This window comes from Macrobrachium nipponense, chromosome 9 (genome assembly GCF_015104395.2).
Source record: "Macrobrachium nipponense isolate FS-2020 chromosome 9, ASM1510439v2, whole genome shotgun sequence".
Lineage (NCBI taxonomy): Eukaryota > Metazoa > Arthropoda > Malacostraca > Decapoda > Palaemonidae > Macrobrachium > Macrobrachium nipponense.
Window position 1 is genome coordinate 56,393,889 of NC_061110.1, and position 11,105 is coordinate 56,404,993.

At 40.2% G+C, this 11,105-nt stretch overlaps 1 protein-coding gene across 1 annotated transcript; it reads right to left on the minus strand.

Annotated features, from left to right (window-relative positions):
• Positions 1-511: 511 nt before the first annotated feature.
• Positions 512-5,609, minus strand: LOC135218239 (uncharacterized). Its single transcript, XM_064254399.1, has 2 exons — positions 5,063-5,609; positions 512-1,455 (listed from the first exon to the last, which is right to left on the minus strand). The coding sequence occupies exons 1-2, from the start codon at positions 5,348-5,350 to the stop codon at positions 1,015-1,017; spliced, it is 729 nt and encodes a 242-aa protein (XP_064110469.1). The 5' UTR covers positions 5,351-5,609; the 3' UTR covers positions 512-1,014.
• Between the last annotated feature and the right edge of the window lie 5,496 nt (positions 5,610-11,105).

The window sequence follows — 11,105 nt, forward strand, 5'->3', positions numbered from 1 at the left end:
AATGATTCCATTTGCTTCGGTAGACGGTAGATGTATAGGAGCTGCCACCATTATTTAACTGTCTCCGGTCCACCACTTACTATGGTATAGGACAGAGATCAGTTATGTGTCTATTCTTGCGACTGTGATACGCAAGCATTTGCGGTTCTTTTTCCCTCTCTCGTTGAAGCGACATCAAGTAGATTTTGTTCTTCTTCAGAATTGGGGAGATTACTCAAACTTCCTGAGTTAACTTCTTAACAAATTTATTTCTCTGCCCCATCACTGGAGTATAGGAAAGGTTGGTCAGATGACCGCTCAGTTTGAGGATTTAGGTAGAACTAACTTTACAAGAGGGTCGCATCGATAGCAAAACACTAGCTATCTCAGTGTTTACAAGAAATAACAAGTACGTAGCCATACGGCTCGGAAGTCATGTGTTTCCGCTACAGGTGAATAGGTCAACCGCTTCCCATGGAAGGTGTTGTGACCTGTTTACAAGAATTGTTGATAAAAGTGTTATACAGACAAATGCAACCAGGCCACTGCAAGCATTGCATGGCATGGTCTAGTTTTACGTCCTGTTATGGCTGTTGATCACCCTCCTATCTCACCAATGACCCCTTGGGTCATGGGTTTATTTACAGATATGGAAAATATCTGTATTTAAGTAATGTATTGCATTACATATGAAGGTAAGCAAACAAACTGTAACTTCTATTTCCATTTTATTATTACAATTAAGAAAAAAAAAAGTTTGAACAACAATGATAGGTTACCTGAAAGTAAGAAAATAAAGCTGTACTTTTTGTATCCATTTATGATATGAATAAATGTAAAGAACACTGAAGTTGAAAAAAAATATTGATAAACATTATTATGAACTTAAAGAAATAAACATTTAGCTTCTATATCCATTTCATTGTATGAATAAAATTAAGGAAAATGTAAATTAAAAAGAAACAGTAAATATTATCATGAACTTGGGGAAATAAACTTTTAATTTTTTTTATAAATATTGCAACATGACTATATTCAAAGACCAGAAAAGTTTGAAAAATATCCTGCTAGGCTATGTGAAGTTTGATCTTCGTGATTTGGGGTTGACATGCTAGGCTCGACTATTGTAGGCATTACAAAGTGATTTGCATTGAAAACACTTGCAGAACTAAGGTGACCTAGTTCCGCAGCAAAAATTACATCATTTAACTTTTCAGCATAGATCCTTTGCGTGCTGGGAATATTTCTCAGTTTAGCAGCCAAACTCTTTCCAAAATGATCATGCTGGTCCTCTGCCGGTGTATTTTGAATTCGTTCGCCTATCACCGTGACTAGTTGTTCCATCGCGGTTGTAGGAGTTTGCTTCTTCCTTTTCTTGATGGTAGATGTTGGTTGAGGTGTGGGGGTTGTGTCATTGCTTGTTGATGCATCACTTACCAATGATTCATCGACTTCCTCTCCACTAATGTCACAAGCCTGCCAAAAATTATATCATGTTAAAATACATATATATACATATATATATTAACCCTTAAACGCCGAAGCGGTAAAAAAAAAAATGTCTCCCGTGTGCCGGAGGTGTTTCAGAGTGAGCGCCGAAGCGGAAAAAATATTTTTTCAAAAAATTCACAGCGCGCTTAGTTTTCAAGATTAAGAGTTCATTTTTGGCTCCTTTTTTTGTCATTGGCTGAAGTTTAGTATGCAACCATCAGAAATGAAAAAATTATCATTATCATATATAAAAATAATGCGATATATGATAGCGCAAAAACGAAATTTCATATGTAATTGTATTCAAATCGCGCTGGGCACAAAACGGCGTTAAAGGTAACGATTGTTACTTCTTTTTTCGTTTGTAATGTACACTAAATTGCGATCATTTTGGTATATAACACATCGTAAAACGATAAAAGCAACACAGAGAAAATTATTAAATCACAAAATAATGCATGAATTCATAACGCACGGACGTAAACAGATATTTTTTTCAAAAATTCACCATAAATCTAAATATTGTCCTAGAGTGTTCCAATTTCTTTCAAAATGAAGACAAATGATTGAATATTACTATACTGTAAGAATATTAGCTTACAAATGCAGTTTTCGACCATATCTGACTAGGTAAAGTTGACCGAATGTCGAATTTTTTATATATATATATGCAATTATTTCGGAAATAAGAAAAGCTACAACCTTCAAATATTTTTCGTTTTATTCTACATGAAATTGCGCACATTTTCATATATAAAAACTCTATGAAATGCCTAATATGAAACGGAGCAAATATTCCGAGAATGGAACGTACGCATTCGGAGATTTGTGGCTGAGAATCCGCGTGCTGAGAGAAGAAAGATTTTTTTTTTATTTTTTTCACCATAAATCCTAAATATGTGCCTAGAGACTTCGAATTTGTTTCAAGATGAAGATAAATGACTGAATATTACTAGACTTGTAAAAGAGTTTTAGCTTACAATTGCGTTTTTCGACCATTTCGGTAGAGTCAAAGTTGACTGAACGTGGTTTTTTTTCTATTTATCGTGATTTATATGCAAATATTTCAAAAAATGAGAAAAGCCTACAACCTTCATTATTTTTATTGAATTCTACATTAAATTGCGCACATTTTCATATATAAAACTTTATGTAACGGCTAATTTAAAATGGTGCAAACATTACCACAATCGCACGTATGATTTTTTCGGAAGAGTTACCGCGCGGACGTAAAGAAAATGTTATTTTTTTTCATAAATTCACCATAATCGAAATAGTGTGCTAGAGACTTCCAATTTGTTGCAAACTGAAGGTAAATGCTTGAATATTACTAGAATATAAGCGGTTTAGCTTACAATTGCGTTTTTCGACCATTTCGGTAGAGTCAAAGTTGACCGAAGGTTGAAAATTTGTCACTTATCATTTTTAATATGAAAATATTTCAAAATTGATAAAAGCTACAACCATGGGTTGTTTTTAGTTGTATTGTGCATGAAATTGCGCACATTTTCATATATAAAAACTTTATGTAACGGCTAATTTAAAATGGTGCAAACATTACCACAATCGCATGTATGATTTTTTCGGAAGAGTTACCGCGCGGACATAAGGAAAAAGTTTTTTCATAAATTCACCATAAATCGAAATATTGTGCTAGAGACTTCCAATTAGTTGCAAAATTAAGTTAAATGATTGAATATTACTAAAATATTAGAGTTTTAGCTTACAATTGCGTTTTTCGACCATTTCGATAGAGTCAAAGTTGACCAAAGGTTGAAATTTTGGCACTTATCGTTATTTATATGAAAATATCTCAAAACTGATAAAAGCTACAATCATGAGTATTTTTTAGTTGTATTTCTCATAAAAATGCACACATTTTCATATATAATACTTCATGTAACGGCTAATTTAAAATGGTACAAAAATTATGTCAAAGTGACGAAATAATTTCCGAGATGTGTCACAGATACTTTTTAGTGCGGCAAGAAAGAAATTCGCGCTTGCGCGCCTGCGTAACGATTGTAAACAAAACAACACCTTGATCTGTGAACTCCCAGCATCCCCCAAGGTGCGTGATTCAAGAGTTTCGGCTGGTAGGCCTAAAGTATTTTTCCGCGAATTTTTAAAAAACTTTTGTATGTCGAAGCCGTAAAATACGTCCAGTCGGCACCCGAGAGCAAAATAAAAAATGTCGACGTAAAATAACGTTCCAGTCCGGTCGTTTCGTTTAAGGGTTAACATCCCTTTTTCCTCTATAGAGGGTGGGAACCGTCCTGTAAGGACACACATCAGCATTTCACGGTTGCCAGATTGAGCTGCTAGCTCAATGTTACCCATGATCTTTTTATCGAGTTCCACATTTCTGTAGCACCCTTTTAGACCAAGGCCGTTTAGCACCGAATAGCTGATAGCTATTGAGGTTAAAGACCGTAGGACTCCTGGTTCAGGAGGCGAACGGCGCCACCCGGGGATCGAACCCGGGCCCTTCTAATTGGCAGTCAGATGTTCTACCACTAGACCATGACGCCCATTATATAATCAAAGAGCACATTATTGTATCACATAATATCATTATATCATATTATATAACATTTATGGAAAATATTCTATTGTAGCTTTTTCTTTCCAGTTCCCTACAACACAGGATGAATGGCTCAAGATCACTGAAAATTTTGACACCAAATGGCAGTTTCCAAATTGTTTGGGAGCTGTTGATGGTAAACACATCAAGATTACAGCTAGATCCAAAGATGGAGCATAGTCCAGGAATTATAAAGGTTTTGATAGCATGGTGTTAATGGCTATTTTTGATGCAAATTACGAATTTGTGGTGTGTGATTTTGGGATAAATGGCAGAATTTCTGACGGTGGAGTGCTGAAGGAAACTATGTTCTATAGTAAGCTTGTAAACAATAATCTGAATATTCCTTCTCCTCGTGTTTGCAATAATTCAGCATATGAATTACCTTTTGTTTTCATAGGAGATGGGGCATTTGCGCTTAGAAATGATTTCTTACAACCTTTCAGCGCAAGAGAGTTGAATCACGAAAGAAAAATATTCATTTATAGACTATCTCGTGCTCGAAACGTCGTAGAAAAGGCATTTGGCATTTTGACATCTTGGTTTAGGATTTTCCATACCTCCTTAAATGTGGACTATACAAGTTGCGAAAAGATTGTGATGGCATGTTGTGTTCTGCACAATTTTTTGCGTAGCACCAAGAAAGACGACTATACAGATTTAAATGTTGAACATGATGATGATGTAGTCTCTTTTGTAGGCTTAAATGCAGGTTACGATAGACATGCATCACAAGCTAGCCTGCATTCAAGGGAAATATTTAGAAACTTTTTTGCAATGAAGGAGCATTATGTTTTCAAGAACATATGATTGCTAAGAGCTATTAAACACTGTAAAACAACTGCATTTTCTCATGTTTTCAGAAAGACCAAGAAGTCAGCTATGACTTACTATATGGGGCCAAATTACATCTATTAATAAACTTTTTTGTATTGTGAACTATCTGTATTTTTGAAAATGTAACTGTTTTTTGTTTAATAAATAAATAACAAATAATGTGTTTCTTACCTCATGTGCTTGTAAATTCGAGGTGGATATTCTAATAGCTTCTTGATCCTTTAAAAACATTAAATCTTCATAGTAAGTCCAAGTTGGCGTATACACATCATCTGCCCCAATTCCAGACCGCATAGAATCTTCGACTTTTTTTGCTTCTTTCCTGAAATTACTCCTGTAGATGTTGATTTTTTTCTTCACTAAGTCTGTGGTTGCATCAGGATACTTTTCTATAAGTTTTTCTGCTAATTTTCCATACGCTTCGTTTTTTATATATTTATTCAGATAATGTTTTGACATAATTTGCCAAAGGCATGGCTGTTCTTTGTATAACTGAAAAAATTCGCCCTAAAATTCTCTATCTTCCGGCATCTTAACTACTTAAACCTCACTCAAATCTTTGCACCAACATTCCTCACACTCTGGCCATGCGGTTCACACTGATAACTTAACTGACTGGTAGCCATTCACGGTCAATGTCCCCTTCAGTGCGCGTTAGCCCCGCCTCCAAAATCAAGCAGTTTGATTCTCATCAGTGTAACTGACAGTTGTACTGACAGGCCTCAAACAACCCCATTCACGATCATTTTTGCCAAGTTTGAAGGAATTCCTTCAGTAATTACTGATCGTAAATGGCTTGTTGATTCTCGTCAGTGTAACTGACAGTTGTACTGACAGGCCTCAAACAACCCCATTCACGATCATTTTCGCCAAGTTTGAAGGAATTCCTTCAGTAATTACTGATCGTGAATGGCTTGCTTAAAACACAGCTGACATCTCCCTGCCAAAATAATACACGGAGGGTAATATTTTCAAAACTTATTATTGACATACATTGGCAACATCAAAAGCAGACAACACGACAAACGAAATGCTCAACACTCTTAAAGAACACATCAGAGACAGGTATGGTAAACCATAATCATAATGATTAATGGCAACATTAGGATGTCTGAAAAGAAAAGAGAGCATGAACATAACATCAAGCTCAACAATTATCACATCAGTATTGCAAAATGTGCATTAACAATGAGTTGTGAATGCAGCGTCAACATGAAATCTCACAAAGAAGATTATAATTTTGCAAATATGAAATCAAGGTACATCTAAATGCAGTAAAAGAAAAAAAAAAAAAAAAAACTATTTTGTCCAGGTAGGGGCCCCTCTCTTCCTTGTAGGCCGTAACTTTGCGTTGATGGTGGAGACTTGGGCTCATGAGCCACTTTGTCATTGGTAGGAATGGCTCCTGTTGTCTCCCTGACGGGTGGTTCAATGACCTTGAGGTGTCCTGTTTCTTATCGACAAACGCCCACTGCCATCTAGTCTTAATGTGTACTGTCTATGAGGTCGTTGCTCGACTATAATTCCCAGCCTATCCCAGGCCTTGGTCATCTGGTTCTGAACTCTAACATGTGTGCCTGTGTGAGTAGTGGGCAGATGATAGGCGTTATGTCAACTCTCCATAGAAGGCCATCATTTCTTCGCTCACTAGGTTGGTGCTGCCGTCCATACACAATTGTTCAGATGCTCCCCATTGAGTGAAGTAATTTCCTATGTTTAGTCATGACCTTTGCAGATGAGGTGCCATAAGGGAAGTGGGCTATTTCTAGCCTAGTCTTACTGTCTACTGTCTATGAGGTCGTTGTTCGACTATAATTCCTAGCCTGTCCCAGGCCTTGGTCATCTGGTTCTGAACCCTAACGTGTGTGCCTGTGCAGGAAGTGGGCAGATGATAGGCGTATGTCAACTCTCCATCTCCTGTATAGAAGGCCATCATTTCTTTGCTCACTAGGTTGGTGCCGCCGTCCATAGACAATTGTTCAGGTGCTCCCCAATGAGTGAAGTAATTTCCTGAGTTTAGTCATGACCTTTTATGCCATGTACGAGTGTCCTTTAAGCTGAAATAGGTCCCTGACAGTCTGTTGAAACAGATATTCTGGAGCAGGGGTCATCTTCATAATTTCGGCAGGCAGTGATGGTGAGTGGGCATCGCACGATGCACACCGTGAACGATGATGCTGGAAGTCACCCTCGATGCCTGGCCAATAGACTGAATGTCTCGCTCTTCTCAACATTGTATCTAGGCCTTGATGTCCAGCATGAAGGTTGGTGGTTACCTGATGGCGGAGCCCTTCGAGGATGACAAGGCGGATGCAGTTGTTGTTGAAACAGTATGTGACCAGGTTGCCAGATGTAGATAAATGTTCTCTGACACCGTAGAAGGGCCTCAAACATGCAATTTCTTAGGATTTCTTCGGGTTCCAGTCCCCTGCAGTCACTTAAGCAACTAGTAGCTGATATGCTGGGTCGTCCAGGGCTGCCTCTTCAATAATTTTCTCATCTATGATGCACTGCTCCTGTAGGTTTTCTGTGATTGCTGACACCGCTGCAATCATTAATTCTTCGTTGAAGCTCTCATCCTGTCTATCTGGCGCTGTCCTCAGGGCAGGAAATCGAGAGAGGAAGTCTGCAGCATGATTTCTCTTGCCTGGTAGATATTTAACATGGAAATTATACAATAATGTTTTCTCCTTCAATCTAAACAGTCTAGGGTTGGTAATATCGCCGAGACTTCTATTGCCTAGTAACTTCACTAAAGGGAGGTGATCTGTGACAATTGTCAAGTTCGGGCAGCCCAATAAGATCAGCCGCGCCTTTTTTAAGCACCAGGCTACCGCAAGGGCTTCCCTCTCCACTGCTGCATACCCAGACTTAGCGGGTGTGAGGAAATGACTGCCACAAGTGTTATTCTCCACCCATCTCTACAGCAGAAGAGGGTTTCGATGGAGGTACAGCTGCAATATTATTGGAGGATGACGAAGCCCACGCCCTCTTTACTCCAGTCATTGACTGCAACAGTCAGCCATAGCTTGGCATAGTAGATGAGGCCATCCGTGGCTAACTTGCAGATGGTGTCTTGCACTTGACAAAACTTCTCCTGATGGTGCTCATCCTAATAGATCTGTTTGGCTGAGGGCTTCTTCAGTAGGTCTCTAAGGTGGGTCATGATGGGTGCTGTTGTCAGGAAGGGGGCCAGCTGATTGATGAAACCATACCATAACCTGATGTCAGATATTATAGGCTTTTGGGGCATAGGAAAACTTCTGATGGCAGATAGACAATCTTCTGAAGGCTTGTAAGAGTCCCAACCCACATCAAACCCGATGAATTCCACTCTTTCTTGCAGAACTTGAATTTTTCTGGTTTTAAGGTGATGCCTTTATATGCACAGACTGCGAGGAAGTCATACACATGCCAAAAGGCCCCTTCCATGCTTGAATCATAGAGAAGTGTGTTATCCACACACTTGAACTTCCTGGATACTTCTTCAATGGCATCATCGAAACGACGTGTACATGCGTTGGTGTCCTTCGGTACTGATACCTGCCCCAAGGTGTGATGAATGTAGTTAGAGGTATGCTTTCCTTGTCCAGTTCTACCTGGTGAAATCCCCAATAGGACCAGCCACAGTCTTGTATGAGCAGAGGGGAATGCTGGATACCATATCGAAGGGCGTGGGGGTATGGTGGGTTTCCCTTCTACAACTTACGTTGAGCTTTTGATAGTCAACTGTACGTCTTGGTTGCCCTGATTTCTTGGCCACAACCACCATACATGAACACCATTCTGTGGGTTCTCCATGGGGAGCTCGCTGTAAGACCCCTCTCTTAACGTCCTCCTCCAACTGGGCTTTCACCTCGTTTTCCCAGTGCTTGGGTACTGACGCAGGTGTGTGGCAGGCATAAGGAACTGCGTCAGATAATAGGTGGATATGGTGGGGTTCCCCTTCCATTACCAGGAGGGGTTCTCTCTGGGTGTTGAAGGTCGTACTTGAAAAATGGGCTAATAACCAATCTTCTAATCTGGTAATATTCTCCTCAGTAGGGGGAAACGGGATGGTCAACAGTCTTGCAGGTTGATCAGTTGCTTCAGCTAACATATGGGTTGCACTTGTTCTGTGGGGGCAGAGTCTGCAAAGGGGGCATGGTTTGGAAACGTTTCTGGCACAAGACCTAGTTTCTTTCAACCATCCAAGGATAGATAAAAGTCATTGGAAGACTTTACAAAATACACTTCCTGGGTTGTGTGCCTCCCCTTGTATTCTATAGTACAAGAGGTTGACCCTAAACACTTCAGATGCAGGTTAAAAAAGTCTTGCAATCCTCCCTTCAACCTAAACTTAGCTGGTTTCATGTTCAACGTCGCAAGAATAGCGGGTCCCGAAACACAAACCTGGGCACCAGTGTCTTGCACCGCTCGCACACCTGACCACTCTCCCGAGTTGGCCAAGCATACATCGACATGAATAGTGAGTTGCGGGGACGGCCCATTCCACAACCTTGCGTCTACTGCTACGACAACTGCGATCACTGCACTCGCTATGTCCGACTCCGCTGCCAGACCACTGACGTTTTTCCTGGCGTTCTACCCTCTGCAACACTTCTTCAGGTGTCCGGTTTTACCACACCCATGACATGTCATGTTTCTCGCAGGACATGAGGAATACCCAGGGGTATGACGAATGCCGCAATTACCACAGGGTGGCTGCCACCTTGGGTTCCTCCTCACACACTCCGGCAGCACCTGCTCTAGGGGAGCTGCTAGGCCATGCCCTTTTATGAAGGGCGTTGTTACAGGCAGCCTCAAATGCACTGCACATGACTCTGAGGGAGTCGATATCACGAATATCATTACATGATTGAAATACTTGCCTTTTGAGCACTTTATCAATTTGGCCTACCATGAGCTTACACAATAGCATATATTCAGATAAATCGTGATTACAATTAGGACTTGAATGCACAATCAACAGCCTTTTGCGTACACTTAATAAAAAAATAATTAAAGGACTCACTAGGCTCTTGGGCCAAATAAAAAACTCTAGCCACTACACTGCTTGATTAGAAGCTTTTACCACTAATTGCTTAACCACATAGAATGCCCCTTCAGTAGAGAGGGCACTCCACTGGCGTCAGTACGTATAACCAGAATCACGGGCACATTGCAATAATGGGACACAATGTAGCCTTATGTGATGAACAGCCTTGTTACGCTTCAACTTGCATAGCTGCAACCAACACTCCATTGACCGTTTCCAAGACCTGAAGGCTGCAGGAGACACCTCAGCTTCGCACTTTTCTGGAGCTGCTGACAAAGGGATCCTTGGTTGGGGACATTGCTACCCGGAGTGACAACGCTATTATCTCAGCCTGAAGATTCTGGATGTCTTGTTGCTGGGTTTGTAACAAGGGTTGAGCCTGCAGCATTGAAGCCGGCGATATTCTGAAGCTGGTTCCTGAGCTTCCTGTCCTTGATATCTTGACCCTAGGGGATGCAATCGAGGGTTGTCTTAGCGGTGGTGCCATGCTGTGGTATGGTTATGGCTGTAGGTCCTATTTCTTCATCACTGTGCCATGTTGGATCTAAGGATTGGCAGGATCAGGAAATGATACTCAGCGTGGTTTTGTATCTTCATTGCAACTAACTTATAGCGGAAGGAGGTACAGATAGCTCGTGATGTGGACAATGACGTCACTTATATGAGCGGTGCTTAGGCACTGCCAGCAGCTTCATCCTAACACATCTTATACTAGTGCTGGCATGTCCTGACGAAAAAACGGATGTTTACGACTTTTCACACATACTAATATCATTGTTCCACATTATAAACTAACAAAATTTTTAACTAAAAATGACAAATTTTCTAAGACAATTTGTATTTTTCATAGCTACAAACCTGAGGTCTTAACAATAGAATAATTTCTAGCGCCTAGCTGGATCCGGTTAAATCACAGATGAAAGCAAGGAATCTTGTGAGATCTGGTAACACATGTGTATATCGGGTGAAGTGGTCAAGGACTATGTATCTACGCCACCACGTCAGTCTTTCCCAACTCAGGATGTCTTAGCAGACAGAGGGATGGCTAGAGGTGGGCAGTACAATGTTAAGACCTCAGGTTTGTAGCTATGAAAAATACAAACTGTTTTAGAAAATTTGTCATTTGTTCATATGCGAACAAACCTTCGGTCTTCACAACATAATAGACTTATATTT